Genomic DNA, 26,225 nt, shown 5'->3' with positions numbered 1-26,225 from the left:
TATATTATCTTCTACAAACGTTAAATATGGTAATTATTTACATGATCAATTCTATGAATAGTCGAAGAAATAAAAAAAAAATAACAAATTTTAATCATGTGACAACTGTATATGATTAATTGAGAAAAAAAATATGACAAAACGAAAAAAAAAGAAAAGAAATGAAAATAAACTAAAATTATACTATTATATGTGAAATACAAATAGTGGTGTGGCAAATATATAAAAGAAAATTTTTACATCAAGGTGAATTTACACCAATTTTTCCAAAGTAATGGAAACCTTTTTGTTTCTATTTATGTACCAACTAAATCCGAGGACTTATATTTCCTCAAAAATCCGATCTACACAAACCCTACCATTTTCGAACATCTTCTTGTTTCGAGCTTTTCAAATAGACCAATACGAGACAAACACGATACCTTGAAGAGCCTCAGTAGCCTTAATCTCAAGTCTCCGGTACCTGTGAGTGTGAAATAAGTCTGAAGCAGAGGAAAGAAAAATGGGTGAAGTGTTACACCAACTGCCAACCATATGCCAGATTGCCAAGAAAAACATTAATTTGTTTGGACTTGGGCTACAAGTATACTAAATTTGATGAAAAAAGAATGAGGGCCAATAAAAAATCTCTTTTTAATTATATGATGAGATCATCATAACAACTTTTTATTTACTTTTCCTCTATATGACCAATCTATAAAATTGCTCAACAAAATTAAGAATAAAAAAATTAAAAAAAATACCATAAAAGAAAAAAGAGTATGCTTCTAAATTCTAATCTCCTTTTCTAGGAGTATAGATGGCAAAAGTAAAACCCTTCCACCAATCATAACCTAAACCTCCCAAATTTAGTTGCACACTTGCACCCCCCAAATTTCATGGAGTTCCAGGGGAGGCTCCAGTTTCTTGGTCCGCATTTTGGTAGTCAAGAGCCCTCTTTGTTAGAGAGGTTGTAATTATAGAAACCACCAGAGAAAGAAATAACGACGTTTTTCTTTAGGAGTTATTGTAAAAAGGGCCCTGTTTATTAAAGAGAAAGCCCAGAAGAGAATTTTAAATTCAGAAACTTCCTCTATTTCGCGTTAGGAAAACGCTATACTCGTTCAGGTATATATATAAATAAATCCTACCTTATATTATTATATATCTACAAAAGAAACGGTTGCCAGAAAAATTTACCGAAAGTTTAAGAAAACAGAAGCGACATCATGCAGCGTGATCTGGTATATATATATACTTACTTGTATCCATATCTTCTATCTTCCATGTATTTATGAACTTTTTTGTATTAAGTATATACATCGATGTATCTATATTTAGAGTCTGAACCTTATATATATATATATATATATATGATTAATATATGCTGCTTATTTTTACGAATTGGTTAATTATAAATTGCATTATATTTTCAAGGTTTGTTTTAGCATTATAACTAGATATTAGACCCGTGTCCAACACTGGACACGAGACTTACGATATTCCTAATATTAAATCTTTATACCATTCAACTCATAAAAGGTTTTGATTTGTAAATTGAATATGTTGTAAAAACTAAATGTTCAATTTACATGTTAATTAGGATGTTATGAAACAAAAAGCAAAATAACGTAATAAATAGATATTAGAATCATATATTTCCCCTATGATTACTATTATGTTTAAGATAGAGGTGTTGTATATTGATCTATTTTACGTGATTTGTATTGTGTTTAGGATAGGAGTTGTTTTATATTAAAAAAATTAATATAATGTATATTTATATAATTTAATATTGTGTAAAGAATAGCTATCAATTTTTTATTTTTAATATTTTCTAATAAAATAATGTTTATCTTAAGGATTTTAACTTTTAATAAACTAATGGTCGACATTTGTATATCTTTATATTTTTATTTATATGATAAAAAAGTCAATAAAAGTCAAAATTGAAAATTTGATGAAATCAGAAGATGTGATTGGTTAATAAATTATTAAAGCAACTGTGTTTTAGTATAATAAAATATTGTTATTATTTAAAATATTTTTGCTAACCATAGTTCTAGGCGAACACGTAAACACTGTCATGTAAAAGTAGCCGTCTCTGTTGAACATAATTTACAGTATTTTACGGCTGTTAGCATAACCGTATTTTTACCATCAAAATTTAGAATTTATTGGAAAGTTTACTAATATGATTTCAGAGCAGAATCTTAGAAAGGTCATTAGTTGGTTATTTGCATAATGTTTATATTGATTTTTAGATTTTGGAATTCATGCAAAGTTTGTTATTGTTTTATGACAAATAACCCTTGTTTATATATTGGATTTTACTTTTTCACAATTATTATTTTTGTTTGTTTTGATGTGTCGTTGCTTTATGTTGTTGCAGGAGGATTTGTGGAAGAAGGCCTTCCCTGTTGGGACCGAGGTATGGCACACGCTGTTTGATGTTACTTGTCGTTGTTATACATTACAAACTATACTTATGTTGTTTGATATTTCCATGACAGTGGCATGTGCTCGATTTGCTGTCTGAATACAATTGGAATTTCAAAACTCTAGAAGTAAGCTGCATTTTGTATTGCTTGCTTTATTCATAAACGCCACCTAGCCAATCTAACTGTAGAATTTTGTAATAAAGTGGAATGAATTACGAGTCAGATTTTACTTTTTTGTCAAACTGTTCAGGATGCATTTGACGAGGGTGGGGTGTTACACGGGAAGAAGGTCTACCTCTTCAGTTGTACAGAGCGTAAGTAGTTAATGAAATCTTGATTTTGGTTTTTTATTAGCTTGTTATTTCATTCCGGAATTCTAGAATGCCGACTTGACATCTTAAACTAAATTATGTTTTTTTTTATTGTGCTGGTTATATTTTTTGTACATGGGGTAGTTGTGACTTTTTTTGTTTGTTTGTTGCAGCACAAATGCTCTCTTATCAGGGTCAATCTAAAATTACATATGTACCTGTAGTGGTTGTGGTAAGCAGCAACTCCCTCTTAGATAGAGCTAAAACAAGCACCCATTTTGTCAAGTAGCATGGACAGTGTTATGTATCATATAAATTTATCTTATTAGTAAGTTTATACTTATCATTTATATATATATATATATTTATCTTATGGTAATATGGTGTTAAGCTGCTGTATATGTACTTGCATAAATCTTGTCATTGATGTAGCTTTTCATTCATAACGAACACATTTAAATTATTTTTGTACAATGTTGTCTTCCAAGTGTTGTAAAAGTTTGTTTCTCGGCCTAGTGATCGGTGAGGAAATGGGAAATCAGACATAGGCCAAGGAATTAGGGTTTTCTCGGACATAATGCTTGGTCAATGGGTCCACCTTGGTCGATATTGTTAACTTTGGATAAATTGGCCACATCGACTCCAAATTGGTCAAACTTATTGTTGTTAAAAGACTTATTTTTTTATTACTAATATTAATGTTAATATGTTTGAAGTTCTTACGACTAAGATTACGATCTGTGAAGCATTATGTTTATGTTTCTACTTTCTAGTCTCTTTCTACACATAAAATTTCAAATTTTATTATATAAATATAATCTTCGGATCCGAGTACTCCCTGATTAGTCCGAGTACTCTTTCAAAGGTTACTGCATTTGGCCATTTCATCTGTCTTGCCACTTCTTATATTATGACATAGATATACCTACATATTAACATGGAAACTTAACCTTGTGGACATTATGGTGTATAAAACTGAAGGATTTTGAGTTTTAGTTTCATTTACTATTCAACATCTTCCAATCCCATGTTTTGTTGTAAACCATCTTTGCTAAGAACATTCTTTTTATTCTCCTTTTGTCTATTGTTTTTAACTCTATATCTTATATCTGTTATCTGAAATTGTAATCTTGAGCAGATTGATTCTCTAATTCCACCTTCTGTTATGATTGGAATCAAATCTGTACAAAGGGAGTCGGAAGAAATTATCGACATGAATCAAATGAAAATGGGCTGGGTTCCATATATTCCATTTGGAAAACGGGAATTGTTCTATTATATGATGATAGGTTTCAATTATTATTCTTACTTTTGCTGGTAATTACATTGATTTGAAATGTACTCGCACAGGTCTTTACCAGTTGAAAGACTTAAATCTCAAAACATCAATATCTAAGCTGTGTTCAGAGAAGGTATTCTTAAATAAGTTCAGTGATTTTTTGCGCGTTTGCATGTAATGAGAAGATTATCAAAGTGAAAAGGGTCACTTTACCGCTATAGTTTATATACTAGAATTTGTCTCATGCTCTTCACTCTTTTGTATATAGAGATTCATTTTTAGTTTGGCGGTCAATATATATTATATCACTCGTCTTGCTGGGAGCTGTAAACATACCTTGCACTATCTGTTACACTTGCTCTTAATGTGTTAAAATTTGGTACATAATGATGCTGGCTATGTGATTTTGATGCAGAGTTGCTTTAAAGCATTTGAAGCTGGACCGTGTTAAGAAATTTGAATACTGCTTGCCATGTAAGCATACATGGGTTCTTTAAGATTTTCAGTTATCCTTTTTTTTTTCCTTCGCATGAAAACTACTGATGATTGTAGCACAGTGACGACTTGTCTTTACTTCAGAATTTTGTCCTTTTTACTGTAAAAATTGGCTCGTTTTACATGATTAATTCAGATGATGTTGTAAAGGTATCTTGACATAGGATTAGGATAGTATATCCATGGGAGAACATTTGAGACTAAGAGCTGCTTTGTAAATGTATGTTTAAAGAATGATAACAAAGTAAGAGATGACTTGAGTATCTAAATGGTAATGTAGTAGGTATATTTTTTTGGCCCATCCGGATCATCTCGGGCTCGAATCAAACATGTCTATGAACAAAACACACGACACACAAATTCACACGTTGTATATATGAATTCTGTTGCGTTTTACAATAGACAGACACTTTTATTTATAGACATAATTCTAACCATTGTGACTTTTTATTAAAAGTCACAACTTTCCATAATTAACTACCATGTGACTTTTCCCAAAAGTCACACCCTTCCATAAATAACTCTCTATAGGCTATAACCGAATATAACTACCATTTGGTTAATAACTTTAATCTTGACACAGTAAGTCCCTAAACTTATAAACTTTACATATACGACTCTAAATACATAAACTAATAACATAATGACCCTTAAACATGGATTAATGAATTAATATTCATCATATTCATTCTGTCTAAGTAATTGAATGGATAATAGAATTATTTAGGGGGTGTTTTGGATGACCTTAGTTATACGCAGATAGCTTTTAAGTTTTTACCATCAGTCTTGTAGTTGTTTTAAACAACAAAATACAAACATTACTTTGTAAGATTGAATTTAGCCGGTTATCCCTGAAAATCTGTTTCAGTAGAGTGTATGATGCCAATGGCCCGAGGTGGATCATTCAATGCTATTTTTATTTCTTTCTGAATTGTGAAAGGAACTTATTTCAGGTGAGTAATCATACATCAAATACAAAGGTTGGAAACTTATAATAGTCCACTTTGGTGTACTATATGTATCTTCTCTTATATTTCTTTTGTTTTTAGCAAACATGTCACTTGAGGAGCGTATTTCATGAAATGTGATTCGACATTTGTTACCCGAAACTGGTTATGAAAATATTGTTCATAGAAGTTTATTGAACCTTACAGAATCATGTGCTTTCTGGAACATGTCACATAATGTGGGCTATAAAAGTTTCTAGTTACTTTTGTTGAAGGATTATGTTAGTTCTTTCTTACAAAGCTGATAATTCCAAAGGTTCCTTAAACAAGTGGTTGCTATTGCAGACATTTATGACCCCTTCAAGGTAGATGAGACGGAACAGAGTACTGTTGTGGATATCATGTATCCAATTGATCCGAAGCCTGTAAGTTACTTTTCAGTTTTTACATCTGATTGCATATTACATCTTAATATATGCAACTGATTGCATTAATTTTCTATATGCTTTTTATGTTTAGTATGACAAATTCAGACAACTATAAAATTTTGTTGTGATAAGTGTATCATGATCCATCAATACTGCAAGTTCTGAATTTAGCTATCACTGATTTGCATATCATGTTGCTTTTTGTAGGTTGTCTGTGAATTTGATTGGGATATGGATGATCTAGAGGTGAGCTATAATATTTACTTTCTTGTCTTCATTGTTTTCTTTAAGTATTGGTTTGTAGCCTTTGTCCTCTATATTTTGAAAAGTATAACCCGGATAGAAAATGGTGTCTGACAACACGTTACATTTTTGGAAAATCGGTATTTCCATAAAAAAAAAATAGTGTTTATCGATTGTAATCAATCAATAATGGAAACCTGTATATCTTCTGTAGGAATTCACTAGTGAGCTAATTGCTGAGGAGTTTTTGTCTGAAGATCAGAAGGATGCCTTCAAGGTAAACCTAATTGAGTATCATTGACTGTGTTCTTAGCTATCGCTATTTGAAATATTTATCACTAAGTATGTTTTGTTTATTAAGGAATTTTTCAAGGAAAAGGTTCGGGAAGGAAAGAGGACTAATCGTGAGGTAGCCTTATCAAGTTAATTGTTTGTCTGTTATACATTTGGTTTATATGCCTACGTGAACTTTGTTTCATTTTTGTCGGTTGTCTTGTGTAGGCTAGGGACAAGCGAAAGAAGGCCCGAGAGGAAATGAGTGAGGAGAAAGTTGCTGAATTTCAGAACATGAAGTTTTTATAAATTTTATCCAGTTGCGACACCTGATACCCCAGATGTATTGAGGTTCAAGGTATGATTATCTTTCATTCACTATACAAAACCAGTGGTGTAAAATAGTGACATTTACTTATAAAAAGGGTTGATATCAGCTGTGTCTAGCTCTAATGACTCGAATGTGTGAAAACTTTCTCATTTTTTTGGTCTAAAAGTTGAACATATGGTTGAAAGAATACTTATTTTCTTGCATTAGTTTATCATTCTCACCCATGACCGGTGAAACTGATATTCTGGTAACATTCTCCTATAAAATTTCAGTGTTGTGGACCTCCAAGCTAAAAACCCAATTTGTTCACAACTAATATAATTTAGATACAACAATGAAAGGATATTTAAGACATTATATGTATTCTTTAAAAACAATTGAATGGTCTATCTTGCTGGACTGTCAATATAAAGGCAGCATTTAGCAATGGGAAAATGTTATATGTTGTTAACCTCAGCCCCTTGCCCTCACACCAATATTTACACATGATGAAATAAAACCCAGCCCCCCCTGAACGTGAGGTGAGACAACAGATAATCATATGCTGTTAACAACATATTGGACAACCCCTCTAGCAATATAGTGTTATCTTGGTACATTACATTTGATCAAACAGATTTTCCTTGTTTTTAATTATGTTTCCCTTATTTGTCACAATTGGATGCTGAACGGTGATTTGTTAACAATATTTGTTTTATTATTAAATTCCTTGCATCTTTTTTAGAAGGCGATGTATTGTATTTGGCCAACTTATTATGTGTTTCTCTTGCAGTCTCCGTTGATAAATAGGTATTATGGCAAGGCGCATGAAGTATTTTGATCGGAGTCCTGCGATGTGTATCTTACGTCCTTTGTACTTCTGAAGTTTGCTGTTAAAAAAAGCTCGCGGCAAATTCCTTCTTCACATTCACTTTATACAAGCACAGATCGTCTTTGTCTATCGAATACATTCACATTATAACTTTGTGATAGATTCTATTTTGTAGTGTTCAAAAGGCGGTTTGAAAGAATAGAAAATTAGCAAATATGGGCTGTTTTTGTATTCTCATGACTTGATATATCTGTAGCTTTAAGAATTTTGTTCTGAAAATGATAATCATGGGTGCATTAATGGGGCTGATTAATGGTTAATTGGGAATGAATTCCATTACCTCCAATAACCGTAGCAGCCCTGTTTAACTTGTATTACATCAAAACAAAGAGTTCAGACGATATGACTCAAATACCATACCGGCTATACTCAAGAGTTACATTTGTGCCAGTACCTACACCTAAATACCCAAGGTGTGACAAATCCACGACCAAGTTTCGCATTACCTCAGATATATAGAGAACTTAGGAATTACATGCCGCCCAATGGGTGACGTAAGGTTTTGAAGCGTTTATGTTTATTGGTGGGATAAAAAAAAACCATAAATTTATGAGCGATAAAAAATATTAAAAACCAAATGTTAAAAAATACAAAAAGAATATACTAAAGAAAAAAATTAAAAAAAAAAAAAACCAAAAAGACAAAAAAGAATACGAAAACCAAATAAAGATGTTATATAAAAAAAATGTTACATGTTAAAAAAGAATAAAAACCAAATGTTTTAAAAAGTACAAAGGATATATAATGCAACAAAAAAAATTTTTAAAAAGAAACAAAATAATAGTACATACCAAAATATATAATATTTTAAAAAGATTAAAAAAATGTTAAATATAATAAAAGTATAAAAAACAAAATACTAGAAAAGTTTTAAAAAATCATAAATAATATAAAGTTAGGGGTTGAAATAATAAAAAAGAAACAGGAGGAACAGAAAAAAAAAAAAAAAGGGAGCAAAATTAAATACAAACACAAAAATAGGGGGGGGGGGTTTAAACCCGTGAACTCATCCCGCACAAGCATAGACACCAACCACTCTACCAAGTCTGTTCTTTGTTTTATATTTGCTAAATCTCTTATTTATATTTAAAATGCAGATAAGGACAAAAAATACTGTTACATGCTACTAAAAAAAAAAATTTTCATCACTAACAAATATTATATTTTGGTTATGCTTGTTCTTCAGACTTAATAGACTTAATAAATTTATGGGTTATTTACTGAAATGGTACCTGGACTATCTATTATATTACTGATTTCATACCTATAACTTTAAAATTACTCTCATCATACCCCAACTTATCAATTCTCCACACGGACGATACCTGACCTGACGGACGTCAGTTTGGCCGTTAAGTTGGGGTATGACTACGGTAAATTTTAAAGTTTTAGGTATAAAACCAGTAATATAGTGGATAGTCCAGGTGTCATTTATGTAATTAACCATTATTATTATTATTATTAAATTATTATTATTATTACTATAATTTCTTGTAAATCCTATTAACTTCTAATGGAAGTGATGTTTTTACTATTATTATTATTATTATTATTATTATTATTATTATTATTATTATTATTATTATTATTATTATTATGCTTCTTCTTTTAATCACACAAAGTATTATTTAGGAATAAATAATTTTAAAAAGTACATTGATATTTTTTGTAAATATTTACTTTTGTTTTATAAAAGAAAACTTAATTTTTATAAAAAATATTGTAAATATTTAGTTTTTTTTTATTAAAAACTATTAATCAATCAAGTTATAGATCCATGATGATTTTATTTATTTCATATTTATTTATTTTTTATTTTAAAAAAATAAGTAAATCAAAAGCAGTACATTAATTTCATGTAAAACATTGATAAATGAACATGAAGTCTTGAATAAATACCACCACATGGAGTTGATTAAATCTGTTTTGAGCTGATTCAAACCTTACATAGTAGTTATACAGTTACTAATGCAATACAAGAAATTATGATATTCTTTTCGGTTCACCCTTTTAAAAAAGAAGATTGAAAAATATTTTTTATAAAAATAAAAAATTTGTACTAAAAATGATCTTTTATAAAAGAAAATATTATTTTATTAAAAAATAAGTTTTATAAATAATAGTTTTTTGAAATATTAATAGTTTTTAATAAAAAATTAAATATTTACAATATTTTTTTTATAAAAATACAGTATTCTTTTATAAAATAAATATAAATATTTACGAAAAAAAATATCAACGTACTTTGTGTAATTAAAACAACAACAACAACAACCATAATAATAATAATAATAATAATAATAATAATAATAATAATAATAATAATAATTACACAAATAATATCTGGACTATCCACCATATTACTGGTTTCATACCTAAAACTTTAAAATTTACGGTAGTCATACTCCAACTTATCGGCCAAACTGACGCCCGTCAAGTCAGGTATCGTTCGAGTGAAAAATTGATAAGTTAGAGTATGATGAGAGTAATTTTAAAGTTATAGGTATGAAACCAGTAATATGGTGGATAGTCCAGATACCATTTCAGTAAATAACCCTAAATTTATTTATAAAATACTTAATTAATTAAAGGTCTTTGTTTTTTTTTATCTGATAATCAAAAAAAAAATATCTTAACCCAATTTATATAAATATTTTTTTTATTTATTAAGTCATTATATTCAAAGGAAAAAAAAAACAAAAAACTTAATGATAAAAAACAAACCATTCATTCAAATATCATCCTTTACATGTGATAACCCACATCTTAAATAAATATTACCTTTTTTAAATTTTATGATCATTTTTCTCTTCCAAATAATTTAATGTATTCTTAAATTAGAAAATTTGTGCTATATCTTTGGTTTGTACCTTACGAGAGTTTGTTCATGGTTATTAAGTTGTAGTTCTTATGTTTTGTCTGAATTTCATATAATTAATAGCTTACCAAGGTTAAATATAAATGGAGATTAACTCTTAATTATCTTTCACAAACTATCTTATAAAACCAACGAAATTAATATGTTATCAAAGCTCACTTCCAACTACTTTTTTTAACCACCAAACGCAATATTGGCAAGGGTAATTATCCAATAGGAAATTAACAAGAAACATGTTGAAAACCGACCACGACCTTAACACCTAGATATAACATGTTAAAATCTCGAATCAGCCGATTTTGATCACCCAATACGATCAAGTGGTCAGCGTTAAAATTACAAAAGTAGGAAAAATTGATTGGAATAGTACCCTAAACTATGTAAAAATAAAACCCAACTAAAATATTACGTTTACGTATATATAATGGATATTTTAGTTGACACTTCACATACACCCGTGAGTCGTGACCCACTTTTGATTTTGTATTATGTTATGAAAGGGATTATTAGTTCACACTTCACATGCACCCACAAGATCGGGTACGTTTCGTTTTGGAACCCCACAAAGCCAAGATTCATCACCTTTAACAAACAATCACAAACATTATGAATCTTCCTTCGTTTGTCGTTTTTCTTTAATAAGAAATTTAATTAATTGAATTCAATAATTAGATTTGTTTTCGTACAACCCTGTTAAATTATCATGTAATAGACAAGATGTTTGATACGTTTGGACTATAGCGTTGGATATGTTTGACTATGAACAATTTATTTTGCTGCATTTGTTTTTGTTCAACCATGTTAAATTATCATGTAACAAGGTTGTACACTTGTACCATAAAAATGAGTTAAGAGTAAAAATCGACGGTTTGGCTCTTAATTTTGGAGGTTTTTCTTTAAACATCTCATGTTTTTTTCATTAATTTAAGCTTCCTCAGGATCGGTGGTTGACTAGTAGCTTGCGATATATATGTATATAGATTATTTACTCTGTTACACTTCATAGTGATTTTTTTTTTTTTTTTGAACGGCATTTATATTAACGATTCCAGCAAATCATCGGAATAAAGGTACATGAAAGATTATCAAAAATTAGAGTTAATTTCAAAAATCGTCCTTGTGGTTTTACCAAAAAATCACGTTTCATCCTTTAAACTTCAAAATGACACTGATAGTCCTTTATACGCAGATAATGGTTACGTTTCATCCTTTAGTCGACCGTATAAAAGATGAAACGTGACCATCATCCATTAGATTAAAAGACGAAACATGACCATTATCCACGTAAAAAGGACTACCAATGTCATTTTAAAGTTTAAAGGATGAAACGTGATTTATTGGTAAAACCACAAGGACGATTTGTGAAATTAACTCTCAAAAATTATCTTAAATCTACCAGAGAGTAACTTATTATTATGAATTATTATTTGTATAATTACAACCAAATCAAAGGTTTAATTGTACAAAAAATACCAATCAAATAGATTATGATTAGTAAATAATCGAATCAAAAATATTGTATATCAAAGTGATATATATCTATCGATAGAGAGAAAATATTGTATATCACTTTGATATACAATATATATACGTACAGAATTATATATCTATCGATAGAGAGAAAATACAGAATGAGTGTGTGAAAATATGGGTTCTTAACCCTAATCTGCTCCATCGTCTTATATCGACCACATATTTACAAATTGCACCCTCTTCTTTCTTCTTTGACACTTCTTTCTCCAAACTTCCTTCTTCCCAATGTGTGCAGAATAAGTCCTTGCAAATATAAACTTCATAATTCCTGCACAATATCTAAACATAATAATAAGTAAATTATGTTTAATTATAAATTTGATATATAATTCAACAGTACAAGAAGTATTACAACATAAAGCTAGGACTCATCTACCATATAATGTGGAATACCTTTTGCAATCTGATTTATATGGTGGTTGTTTGTGATATATAGGGAGATTCATGTACAAGCCAATGTACAACCTAATAGATACTCTTGATAGCATTTTAGGCTCCAACAATCAAAGTACACCGATGATTAAAATGCTAAACCAAATAAATAGAATGTAGAACAATATGGGGTTTCCTTCACACTTTCAACCAAATATAGTATTAAATCGATGCAATTTAAATAACTAAATCATGAAGGGATACTCCTTACTCCACGCCTTGCCATGTATATATAGATGCATACGACTAGTTTTTAGGGCAAATTCCATAAAATGTAGTATTTTTAACTAATTTCATTAAAAAATATATATATAAAAAACCTATTCAGACTTCGTCTATTTAAAGAATTAAATTATAAAAAATCAACCAAAAGTAGTATTGTTTGCTAATCGTTCGTTAAATGCAAACGTGTCCTAGATACGTCATTAAAATGTTTACTTAGCCTGTTGAGTTGGACTTGAAAACCTACCTAGAATTCAGACATTTTTTTTTGTTAATATATTTACGGCTTCATAAGTTGCATACGAATTTCAACGCTCAAGTATTTGGGCAGACTTGCATTCGACAAACTTGCGACACTTTTGACTCTTTCAACCTTTGGGTCATCTAGGAATAGTGTTCTATATGTGGGTTTGAGATTTGGGCGGTTCAACTACGAACTCTCCTTAGTTGAGACTTACGGCTTTTTAAATTTTGGATAATTTTTTAGACCATACCAATAAAACTCTTAGACGAAGGATCTTCTTGTTTATGGTTTGAACTAGTGTGCATGGGTGTGTAGACAAGTTTCTCATTAGTACAGCTTGGTCGACTTTGATCGTTATGCCTTTAGAATATTCTCCCGAATAACCAAACATTAATACGATTTTTGTTCTATTTTCCCGTTAGTTGACTTTTAACGCATTTCACTTTTACTTGTGAATTTTATGTGACAACAATGATATTCCAAAGTTCCTCCGTTTAGGATATTTAACTGGATTGGTTTTACAGAAACGTCTACGCACTATTGCACCATTAAATCACTGATTTGAACTAGCGTGCAAACAACTTTCTCATCCGTACAGCTTGGCCGATTTTGATCGTTATGCCTTTTGAATATTCTCCCGAATAACCGGACATTAATCGATTTTAGTTCTTTTTTTCCCGTCAGTTGACTTTTGACGCATTTTACTTTTACTCGCAAGTTTTATGCGACTAATGATATTCCAAAGTTACCCCGATTGAGAATTTCATTGGATTGGTTTTACAAGAACGTTTACGCACTATTGCACAATTAAATCACTTCCTCGTCATTGGTATCTCTCATTCCTTTTACATAGAAGTGATTGTCGGGTGGTGTTACTCCTGTGTTGCTTAACCGAACAAACCATCTGACCAGCCCTAATCAAAAAATTGGTGCAAACGATTCTTCCCTACTTAATGTCTATCCCTATACAACGATACATCATCATTAGTTATTTTTTAGTCAAACGGAAACCGAATCTACTAAATATCTTTTTTGCTCATCCTTCCCTTCATCTATGCACCTACCACTGGTGGAACTACTTACAACCAAGGGATAGCCCGGGCTACGGGTTCGCTAGATCTATGTAGTTTTTTTTTTTTTTTTTTTTTTTTTTTTTTTTAGAAAACGATGTATACTTTATTAGTTCTACGGGTCAAATAAATATACAATACCCGTCAATGTAACTAATTCCAAACTTTCAAAATATTATCCTAATAATAAAACTCATAAAGACATACTTGTATAATTAAATCATGAATGGAAACTACCAAAGTGCCAAAAACTCTTTAAAATCATCAAAAGTAGCCAAAAATCCTAAAAAAAAGCTAAAATTAATAACATTTTAGTCGGTATCGTTATTTTACGTAGATATAAAGACAAGGATAAAAAAATTTGTCCTACCCGTCACTTTTAATCGTGGTTCCGCCACTGACACCTGCACCCTTTCATCTCCGCACCTTCACCAAAATTTTTTTTTCTCTGTCTTTAATTTCATCTCTAAACTTGCACCCTTTCACCTTACTCTTTCACTACAGTATGTTATGTCACTCCTTCAGTCATTTCCTTATTCCCTTATATATTCTTACAAGCTAAAAAACAAACAACTCTTACTCCTCCGTCCCATAATATGTGTCTTACTTTGAATTTTCAAAGTCTTCATTTTATAACTTTGATCATAAATATTTTTAATTGTGTTACATAATATTTGATAAAAAGTTATATGAATAAAACACATCTAAAACTCAATCAATTCATATAACTTTCATCATCAGGTGTATGATTGGCTTAATTATTAATACAATATCACCCAATTTTTGTGAGAAAATAGATTCGAAGTTTAGAATAAATCTATAAAATACATTACTAAAAAAAGCATTAAAAGAAAAGAAAAAAGAAAAGAAAACTAAAGTATGATTTAGATCTACGGGTACACTCACGAGGTGAGTTTTGGTCGTTCTTTTTTTTTTGGTCAGCTTTTGTTGCGTTTTTGTCAGGTTAAAAAAAAAAAGGAGAGAAATGTTTGTCGTCTTCATGAATGAATGTGGTGTACAGACAGCTTTTAGTATTATTTTACTGCTATCACTACTCTTTCATTACATATAATATATATATAAATCTCTCTCTCTCTCTCTTTCCTTCCATTGAAACCCACAAATCTTATTTGAAGCTACACTACAAGAATATGCTAAAAACTCATAAAAATCATAATCACTATTTGAAGCTTGTCCCATTGCAGTTTTAACTCCAAATTTGAAGAAGCTTCAATTCAAAATGGCTGTCAACTCTACTGGTGAAGAAGAGGTAGCATTTTGCTTCATGTTTCAACTTTTTTTTTTTTTTTTTTTTTCCTTTCTTGGTTTAGAGTACATTTTGCCTTATTGGAATCACATTAATTCAAATTAAGTTGACCCGGCATCAGAAGTAGAGATCCTCCTCTCTGGGTGATGACTGAAAATGCTCATTTCATATGCACATTTGAATTGCATTTGTTGTTTTTTTTTTTTGTGTGTTTGGGGGGGGGGGGTCTTTATGCAGCAGCTTGTTGACTTCTATTCGGGTCTTATTAGATTTTAATGGATCTTAATGTGGTTGTGTGTTAGTTTATGTGGGTTTTTTTTGAACGTCAGATTTTGTTGTTAGTAGTTAGTTTTCTCTGATTTAGTAATTAAACGTCAGTATCGGGTTCCTTCAGAGAGGCAGACCTCCCTCTTGGACCACTAGGCTAAGAGCCCTTTGGCATTGTTTTAAGATGTTGAGAGTTGGTTTAAATTTTAGTATTTTTAATATGTTAGATACTAATTTTGTGTGTCAAATAGATTTATCGAAAATTATGCTTTTAGTTATATTTTTTTGGGACGCTTTCGATGCATCTTGTTTTGTCGACCCATTTGACTTGTTTGCCTTTCAGCTCATTTTGTTCTTAGGTTACCTGTTTGATCATTTAAAACACTGGATCTGCATAGCCTTAAGGGAATTGGTCAAAATTGAGCAATCGGCTATTTGGAATTCGATGCTGACTTTCTCCTAACGATCATTTTAGATATAGTTCGTTTTGGAAATAGATAGATGCAAAAAGGAAATAGACTATAGTCTTTTTGGTCGAAAAAGACTCATTCTTGCTACATATAGTTTTAGTTTTATGAAATGGAAAATACATTGGGTCACAAAGTTGATTTTGAATGCTGCTTGATATTGGACTTCTAGCACCATGTGGGTATTTACTCTTTCATTCATTAAGTTCATATGAACTGATATATATTGACAACTACTTATCTAACAAGTGTAAGAATTATGTTGTCTGTCCATCTCTATATACCTTTACATGTCCTTCAGTTCATGGGCCTTAATATAAATCCTTTAATACTCTGGGCAAAATTGTGTTCGATTTAGTACAGTTAGTTAACATAAGTTTCCTTTCTTATGTTTCAAGATCATTTAATGATTTTTGTACTTTCTTATAATTATTATTCTCGGTCACTGGCTCACAATTTGCTGAAAATACTTTTGTTGTTAGAACTTTATACAAGTTTTATATCTTTGTGTTTTGCTGCCTACTCATTCACGTAGCTATCGGCATTTTCATAGCGATTCACAATTTTGCTGCCTAATCATTCACGTAGCTATCGGCATTTATAAAGCGATTCATGTCCCACTTTAACTGTCCAAACTGGAGACGTATCATGTGCTGTGTGCTTCGAGTATCATAGTTGTAGGCATAAATAGTCGTCATACTGTAGCTAAAGGTTAAGGTTTAAATTAAAGAAATTGTTTTCTTATGCAGGGATGTGATGCTTACAGTGTTGTAGTACTGTCTGATGAATGTAGTACTGGATTCCAATGTGAACTGCCAGAGGTTCGTATTCCACTAAAAAGTCAGCTATCGTTGGATGCCCGTTTGAGCAATCAAAGCTACATCAATATGATGGTGGAAAATGCGCTTGCATATTCGACATGTACTGTAGATGTTGATCTTGAAAAAGGCGAGCCAGAGACTGAAACCAATGAGCAAACTCTTGGTAATCTGAAGAACGAAGAAGTGTTGACGGTGAGTTAATAAAGTTTCTGAGATATACCAAAGGTTGGTGGGTTAGGCGGATTGGGTATTGGGTCAACATGGGTGAACTTAGTACCATTTGGGTTGGCCTAAAATCATTTTTGTTCATTTTCAGTAGTTTATTTAGAGTACTAACTACTAAGATATGATTACAAAAACAGTATTGTTTCTGTAAATACAGTATCTTAATTTTTAGAGAAGCAATTTTAGTGGTTATATCATGTACACTTAGGGTGACTTTATTTGACATTTTCTCTTTTTTTGCCCAAAGATGATGTGAGAAGTAAAGATTTGTGTAATGCTACTCATAAAGTAATTATGGTAGGATATTAGGATTACAAGAAATATGAATATAGATATAATGCATGTTTAAGTTACCAAATTATATTCTCTTTCATACTTGATAATTGAGTTGAACTTATCATGGGATTTTGCAAAATTCGCTGCAGAAATCACTGCAAAAACAGATCAGCTTTGACATGGGACGTAAATACATGCAGCTCTTGATGAACCACAGTCTCATGCTATCCAAGTTTTCTACTCGAGGTACTTGACCAACTAATTCATATCTTAATGAATATAGCTCTTGTTCGGTGTTCCTGTGAATTAGTTTGACGGGAAAAATTTTCAACTCGTGTAGGTGAAAATGGGTTAATCATCATTTTATATTATTCATAGCATGTTAAACGGATCAAATATAAGAATAGATAAAAAAGGAAGTCCAATATCGAAAGGCCTTGAAACTCATCCAATTGATACTCAAGATTTTACCTCCTAAGTTGTTTTATTTAATTTTTTCAATTAATTATAATGTATTATAACTTCAACACATAGTTACCAAACAGCCTTCTATTATCCATTTGCCACCTCATCCTTCCATTATCCATGTTACCAAACAGCCTCTTTTCTCCTCTCTTACAGCAACAGCCACCACTGGTAACCTCCTGCCACTGAAAGCCACCCATAAATTGCAAAATACTGCCCAAAATTCCCAGAAACTGCTGTAAGGCACCGCTATGCACGGCTACAAGGAAAAATAAAAAAGTTTGGTTATTGCAGTTGAACACAATAACAGTTATTTTTTTCTTACCTTACTGTCTTTTTTTCTTTTTATAAGAGAGGGGTAGTATACGTTCTATTTGCACTACTAAGTTCATTACTCATACGATACTGTTGAAAACCATAAATGACATTGTATAACCACGTTAATATTCTTGCAACTTTAATTGCGCATGTGATTATCGATTATAAAATGCTTGCATTTTTTTAGCAGATAAAATTGCAACCGAGAAAGTTCTAGATGCTCCCAGATCAAGAAAGTTTAAGCGTGCTCCTGTCTCTTTTAATTCTAGGAAAGTTGTTCTTCTGTTCTCCGTCTTGTAAGTTCACAACTTATCATGATATATACTTTTCGATATCCCATCTTCAACCTGTTTCAACTCTTTTTGATCAAATGACTGTTTTCAACTTAAAGGAATAACTCATTTGACAATCATCCTATAAGTTTTAAAATTATGTTTTTAAATAGAGTTTGTCCTATGCTAAATGCATCAAAGATGAAAGGCAGACTTTGGTATGTATGCGTTTACACATACAATGAACAGTCATAAAAGCTTCAAATGCTAAGCCCCGCCTGTCAGTACCATTTTAAGTGGCTGGGATGTCACAAAGTGACATTACAAACACTTTCGGCCAACCCAATCTGCCTGATTTGTTTGATCCACAATCTTTTTGGCCTATTTAAGAAATATACTCAATTCACTAAGCATTCTTGAACTTCACCCAGTCTGATCCAACCTTCACTAAGCACTCTCGAATGTCACATCTTGGAATGCAGCTAGCTTAATCATCAATACTTAAAAATAATCATCAATATTTCAGTCTTTTTTGTTTTTTTGGCCTGTTACGAGCTGGGGTGATCCCAGTTGCTTTGTAAGCTGACTCACTTTGCGAGCCAAGAGTCATAGCGGGTGAATTTCAATGTGTGATCTCTACATTGAGGCACAAGTCCTTGCCGATGTACCACCACATATTAGTACAATAAGACTCACTCTTTTGGAGTAAAGCTATTTAGGAAGTTGTATGTATCAACAAAACCATTTTCAGCCTGTTTGTCCCGTTTCCGTTTTAGACAAATGCTAGAATTAAACCATTTAACCCTTACGGAAATAACATAATACAAGTACGTAACCCATTTAATAGTAGTGAATGGTAGTTACTGCTTCAAATGGGAGTTTATCAGGGTGAATGGGTAGGATTCAAAATCTTGATCTATTGGTCAGGTTATCAAGTAAACCTTGATGCATACTTTTTTGCTTGCTGCAACCTCTAAAATGTGCTTTTTCTTTTTGTTTTAATAATTATGCAGGTCAAGTTTGGGAACAATGATACTTATATATCTGACACTCAGAGTAAGACAGATTGGTGATGCCTCTATTCATTCGGGCTGAACTTACGTTCATCTTCTCTTTCTTCTGTAAGTTCACTTTTTTGGTTCCTGGAATGGTTTCTCTACAACGTTAACAACCTTTCAAGAGGAGGCATAGTGCACCAAGTTATGCTCACTTTGTACTTGATTGTTTTGGCAGACAAATTCTTTCCTTTTTTAGAAGTTGTATTTTATTCAAATGTTTAGCAGCATTTTCTCTCTTGATATGTACATAACTTGAGAAATATTGTTGAAATGTAGTAGTTGGTGATCAATCCTTTGTTAGTTTGATTCTTTGTGACAATGCTTAAGCTGATTAAAATTGAAAATTTACATAATAGTAGCTGATAGAGCTTCTATTTACAAGTCATAAGAATTTACTAATGTCAATGATACTTTGATCATCTTCATTCGCTAGTCGTATTTTCAACAGTGTTGAACTACACGTCACCCTATATTGTTTTGGCATATCGATGTGGGTGAAACCGTGAATCAAATTGAGACATTGAGTGACTGGAAAACTATCTACAGGACTTCAAAGCTCATAATATCACAGAAACGAAGTCCCCTTTTAAATACATCTTGATTCACCATCAAGAATCATGAATTGGACAAAAACAAGTTTGTGGCAATGAAACTCTTTAATTTATAGGAATAAATGTTACATCACTTTCCACTTCACCAGTTCACCTAGATGCAGAAAAGAGCAAGAAAAAGGATGACAATGGATACCTGATCCAGTGGACATCCGTCATATCCGGTCCACCTTTGATGGATATGGATCAACAAAATGAATATGGATATGGATTTGCGTGAAATTTTGTCATCCATGAACTACCCATTTATCACCCGAAATTCACGCTTTATGTCCATATTCAATTCAAAAACTATATAGGTTATGAATTCATTACGATAGAAAGAATCTTTTTCATCTTCAAATCATTCAGTTCTTGATTTCTTTAAATTTGTTATAAAGTTATTCTAATTTGTTTTTTGTACTAAAAATATTCATAATACTACCCTGCTTTGTGTCACTAAATCATTAAAGTTTTATAATACAATAACACATCAAGGCTTTGACACAACTATGTTTGACTTCATTTAAATTTGGATTTTTTTTTCACAAAAAGATAATTTTTTAAATATTCAACGGATATCAATATACCCGTCTCATCCAATGGATATAGATATGGATAAAGGAACTGAAATTTAATGGATACGAATGTGGATTTATTACTCTACCCGATCCATATTTGATCAACCGTCATCCCTAAGCAATTGGTAGTTTAGAAATGTATTAAAAACAGACGTTCAGTGACTTCAAATGTGTTGAGATTTCTCCCTAACACCCAAAGCCAATGGCAATGGTGTGTCCATGAGCAACTATAATACCCTAAGTATTATTTCATGTCACTTACAAAACAAAATTATCTAGAACTATTTTTTTGATTGTATTTCGGTCTTTCATCAACGTTAACAAACTTCCACTAGATGTGTTTTTCAATGTAATCCACCTCATGGAGTTGGTTCGAATAATAAATTCCTACTTTGATGCTTGAGCAACATATATCTATTTAAAACTGATTACATTATTACTGAAATGGCCAATGATCAGATTTTGATTACATCCAAAATTTACAAATGTATGTCCAAGTTACTATTGAACAATGTGAGCTAAAACTATTTCTGTGCATCATTAACATCCATTAGATCACATGAAGAACGATGCCTCGCACCGTACCAACATCCATGTTGGCATGTTGCATCCTATGATCTGATGTTGTATGACTCAACTGACACAATCCGTCAATGACGAACTGCTTCTCAACTTTCTTTTATATCAAGAAGTCTAAACAGAGTTGCACAGTTTTTAAACAATAACTATAGTTCCAACACTACCCCACATTGATAAATGATTGAACTGCATAAATAGATAAACATATAGATGAAAAGTAACAAAAATACAAGATGGAAGAAGAGCCCAAACAAGCTAAAGGAAAACATCTGTTTTGTCAAACCATTGAACTGGCTCTATTTAGAGATATAAATAAGAATAACTATAGAGGTATACTGAAGATGCATCATATCTTCCAATTTTCATGTCACTTACAAAACAAAATTATCGACAAATCAAACTTACCAAGAACCAACCCATTACAAAATCAAACCTTGGCCTACCGTCTTTCCTCTTAGAAGCGTAGCTAAAAGCTCTAGCACGCACAGCCTCCACTTTGCTGCTCTGACTGTGAAGCATTACCCGAAGATTTCAAGTTCACATCCACCATGTCTTCTTGTTTTGTAGAAGAAAGCGTCTCCATTCCCGGCAAGGCAGAAGCTATTTTTCGAAATAAAGGCTATATGAAAAGCAAATTATTTGGTGAGACATCACTTGATCAATGATTATCAACAATGAAACTGAAATTGATTAATTAAATATTTGGGAAACATCCTGATTTTCACCTATAAAACTGAAATGGACGATATAGCAAATATTTAGTTACCAAAGGAGACAAATCTGGGTAACTGAAAGAGGTCAGATTGGATAACTTATCATCACCAATGAAGGTCAAATGCGTACTACATAAAAAGTTCCCAAAGTGTATTCTCAAAAAACATTTTTCACTTCTACACATATTGACCACTTCACTGGACCCGGCCCGTTAATACATTATTACTGAAAATGATAGATACATTTGCACATTTAGTCATTTATAACTAGATATTGATTAGAAAATATATATATATATATACACACAAAGAAGTCTTCTTGTTTCACCAAATACTAAACAGGGCCAAATGAGTAATATCAAAAAATCCATTATTTATATATATTTTTATAATAAAGAGACAACAAACGTTCCTTTTCAACATGACTGAGCAGGCCCATATGCCACCTCTAGAAGTTACTTTTGAAATGGTGAGCAGTTAAACATGGGCATAATTGGGTTTTGTGCATGAGTAAATATCAGTACAGTCATAACTCATAAGATCATTTCTGAGTTTAAAAAAATATTGGTGAGGTTGATGGATGTTATATAAAAGTGAAAGGACTAAACCTTGATATTAAATCCAGCTTTTGCACTAGTTTCTATAAACATGACCCCAAATTCACGAGCTTTGCCATCTCCTTCTTCAATTGAAACTTGCCTGTTTATACATCAATAAACATTATAATCAAGCAATGGAAATTGTAACTCCATTTTTTAAATCGGCAAACTATCGTACTCCTGAATTACCCGAATGCCTAGGATGGAACCTAGGACTTCTGAAATAAACCGCAGACCCAAGAGATACAGAAGTTGAACGATCAAAATGAAAGGAAGGTAAAACATACTTTAACCTATTATGTAGTTACAATGTATTATCCGGCAAGACAAACCAAATTAGTGAGGCTTGCAGACATTTGATGACGGCCCAAATAACAAGAAGTCACACAAGTTAAGAAACATTTTTGACTCACTTGCTTATGACTTGGTCAATTTGATTTCATTTTAATCTCAAACACGTCAAACAATTCTTCTTCAAGCTAAAATAGGAACGAGTTAAATGTGGCCGAACAGGGTGAAAGGTGCCAAACGTGTTATATCCATGAATACAACTACCTTGATTCATTTTGATAAAAAATCTATATAATAAGATGTCAAAATAATCACATTTATTGCATTAATTGTTGATTTAAATTAGAAAAATAGACAGGTATATCTTGTCGGACCAGCACAGCACAGCCCAGCATGTACTAAAACGTGACCCATTTCAACTTTGAAGCCCATAAACACCCTGCCCAACTATCTGGCCATCTCTCTAGAAAACAAAATTGGCAAATAGATGTATGGCATATAATTAGTTCAAGAAAAGTTGCAGCTTAAGGTATAATAAATATTTAAACTATTGATCTCACACCTTTTGTCAACAAGATCGGTTTTGTTCCCCACAAGGACTATAATGACATCGGTGCCTCTCTCAGTACGTACTTCTTCTATCCATTTTGCAGTGTTCAAGAATGATTGGCGATCTACAAAATAACAGATCCCATAAAAGAAAATGGGTTAAAAAGGAACAAAAAATACTCTTAAATTATTTTGTAAGTGTGTATACTCGACGACAAAGATTGAGATGCATGTAAAAGAAATAAAATGAAAAAAATCCTAGAGCCTGTGCAGGATGCTCATATGGGGCATAATTAAAAAAAATAAAAAATAAAAAACATACAAAAGCCCCAAACAAGAAGTATATGCAATGAATACGCTGTGATCTAGTGGAAGAAGTTTGTTATGCAATGACACATTTTCCATAATCTGAAGAAGGAAAACGAGCTAATGACATAATTTCGGAGTTGTGAATGTTACACTCACTGGCTACATCATAGACAATGACTGCAACTGATGAGTCTCTTATATAACTTGGAATCAGACTCCTAAATCTCTCCTGCCCAGCAGTATCCCTGAAATGTTAGAGAAAACGTTAAGCGGAATATGGCATAACATAATACGAGTACTATTAAATGAAAGCTTGACGCGAACTAGATCTTTTTAATTCAACCAAATAGTTTTAACTGGCCTAGGATGAAAACTCACCAAAGCTGTAATCGAACTGTTCTGTCTTCCAGATACATTGTTTTCGACAAGAAATCAATGCCAATGGTGGCCTGCGTAACCAATAACACATCAAAATTCGGTACTCTCGTAGACATTTAACGGTTATATATTAGACGTATGCAATAGCTCAACCATCGATTTATACGCTATACATTTAACACAAAAGCACGGCACCTAGGAAGGAGGTGATTTTCTAGATTCCTAATAACGGTATTCGGTTGTCAAAAGACGATTTCATTATATATATATATATAATTAACATAAAATAACAACCTCCATCATTTGATTAGCACGATAATTACATATCCGGATAAACATATTCTATCCATGATGTTAATAACAAATATACATGTATGTATGTAAAAAGCTTATAGTCATGAAACATACATATATATATATATGGATTAAATTGAATTCAAAAGAATGGATTATTAAAATATATATATATATATTCAAAATACCTGATAGGTGGTATCGAATTTGTCATACATGAATCTGGTAATAATACTGGTTTTACCAACGGATTGATCTCCCAGAAATACGAGTTTGTATTTCGCTAGAGGTGACACCCCCGCCATCTCTTTGATTGTTTTTCTAAAAAAATTTATAAATTTTGTATTTTATTTTTGAAATTGATATTGATATGATTGATCCAACAGTTTTCTGTGTTGTTGTTGTTGTTCAGATCAGATGAGAGCAGATCTGAATCTGAATCTGTGAGGAAATATTATGTTCGAAAGACAAGGAGAAAAGGGGGAGAATTCAAGGAAACGTGGGTACGCCTTCGTTTGTTTCTTTTGTTTTCATTTAACTTTTCTTGGTCCAAAGGGGCTATTTTAGGTCCAAATGGGAGAATTCAATGGAAAAAATATTAATAAATCAAACTCATATAACTAAAAATCAATTTAAATTTTAAAAATTTAACATTTCACTGATTTTCTTTCTTAATCTTGCCTCTTGATTTTTCCACATGTTACCATCTTATTATTAGATATATCTTTAAACACAATAATTAGATTAATTTATCATTATCTTTTTTTTAACTGACATTTGAGTGTCATATCTTTACTAATCTCAAAAATTTTTATATATCTTTAAAAATCCTTTAATTTTTACTCTCAACCATACAAACATCCTAACATATTTTTAAATTTTCTATATACAACAAAGAAATAGTATTAGAGATAGCGTATAGATATGCCCTTAGGTAAGGACATATATTAAAAAAATCTTTAATTTGGACAATTTTCATTGACAAAGAATTTCCATGGACAACTAAAGGCACCTAACTGACCTAAGGGCACCAAAGACACCCCATTAGAGATAGTCTTACTCTACGAATTTACTTACTATAGGGATGAACTTATGATGTAGCGGTCATAGGGTAGCAACGACGAATATATACTGACGTCACCGGCGAATATTTGCAGCTGTTAGTGTAAATGTAAAAGGGTAGTCATTTTAGGAACTAAGAGGTGGTTGTAAGTTAATTTCCTTAAAGATATCTTTAGTCGACCAGATAAGTATGTTGATGAGGAATAATTTAAATACGTCAACCTTGTAATTTGGAAAAACCAAGAAAGGAAGAGATTGATGTTTTATGAAGTAGTATAAAAGTATAGATAAACATTTATTCAAAAATATAAGCAATTCTTTAAATAATGATGAAGTGGAAAACTCCGGGTTTAAATGTTTGATTCATACTCTTCACAAAATCGAACATCTTATTTTATTTTTGATAGAACTAGAAGTAGCATTTCTACTTTAATGAAGTAAATCTCTCAATATCTCAACCTCCCCAATACTTGTTATTCATACTCATAGTCCATGAAAATCGGTATTTGAAGTTACTTATTGTTTATTTATTTAAAATGACAAGCAATAAATAAATAAGCATAACAATGAGTAATGGGTGCTAGATTTTACTTATTGGTTCATTTTAATAATTTAAGTAATAAGTTACGATGCAGAAGTTGTAAAAAATGTGTAAAGATATTTGTATAGTTGAAATTTAATAATTTTTAGAAAAAAATTTGTAAGAATTTTAAAAATTTGTAAGGATAAAAGTCGACTAAGCCATTGAGGACGCTTAAAAAAATCCGTATTATTGAAGATAGTTTTAGATTACTTTTGAGATTTTATTTTCTTATGTTTTGCACTTTATACTTTTTGATATGTTTTTGTAACACCCAGAATTTCATT

The 26,225-nt window shown here is 31.3% G+C and overlaps 2 protein-coding genes, 1 long non-coding RNA gene and 1 pseudogene across 5 annotated transcripts; 2 read left to right on the top strand and 2 right to left on the bottom strand.

Annotated features, from left to right (window-relative positions):
* Window positions 1–193: 193 nt before the first annotated feature.
* LOC122586363 lies at window positions 194–1,315 on the bottom strand. The gene is made up of 2 exons (XR_006321966.1): window positions 1,242–1,315; window positions 194–463 (listed from the first exon to the last, which is right to left on the bottom strand). It is a non-coding gene; the product is annotated as an uncharacterized LOC122586363 (long non-coding RNA).
* On the top strand, window positions 1,161–7,778 carry LOC122586362 (annotated as a pseudogene).
* A 7,264-nt stretch (window positions 7,779–15,042) lies between these two features.
* On the top strand, window positions 15,043–19,713 carry LOC122589014. 3 transcript variants are annotated; one of them, XM_043761246.1, is made up of 5 exons: window positions 15,043–15,247; window positions 16,728–16,991; window positions 17,450–17,546; window positions 18,271–18,352; window positions 19,369–19,713. In XM_043761246.1, exons 1-5 carry the CDS (start codon window positions 15,218–15,220, stop codon window positions 19,448–19,450), a joined length of 555 nt encoding a protein of 184 aa, XP_043617181.1. In that variant the 5' UTR covers window positions 15,043–15,217; the 3' UTR covers window positions 19,451–19,713. The 3 variants fall into 3 exon arrangements, with proteins under 3 accessions (XP_043617181.1, XP_043617180.1, XP_043617179.1); XM_043761245.1 differs by having other exon boundaries at window positions 15,046–15,247; window positions 18,274–18,379; XM_043761244.1 differs by having other exon boundaries at window positions 15,046–15,247; window positions 18,271–18,379.
* A 1,722-nt stretch (window positions 19,714–21,435) lies between these two features.
* Window positions 21,436–24,833, bottom strand: LOC122587192 (ras-related protein RABH1e). Its single transcript, XM_043759293.1, has 6 exons — window positions 24,485–24,833; window positions 24,003–24,073; window positions 23,781–23,869; window positions 23,329–23,440; window positions 22,485–22,575; window positions 21,436–21,782 (listed from the first exon to the last, which is right to left on the bottom strand). Exons 1-6 carry the CDS (start codon window positions 24,599–24,601, stop codon window positions 21,639–21,641), a joined length of 624 nt encoding a protein of 207 aa, XP_043615228.1. The 5' UTR covers window positions 24,602–24,833; the 3' UTR covers window positions 21,436–21,638.
* Between the last annotated feature and the right edge of the window lie 1,392 nt (window positions 24,834–26,225).

This window comes from Erigeron canadensis, chromosome 2, assembly GCF_010389155.1.
Source record: "Erigeron canadensis isolate Cc75 chromosome 2, C_canadensis_v1, whole genome shotgun sequence".
NCBI lineage: Eukaryota > Viridiplantae > Streptophyta > Magnoliopsida > Asterales > Asteraceae > Erigeron > Erigeron canadensis.
Note: the sequence above shows the minus strand (reverse complement) of the source record. Positions and strands in the feature narration are given on the sequence as shown.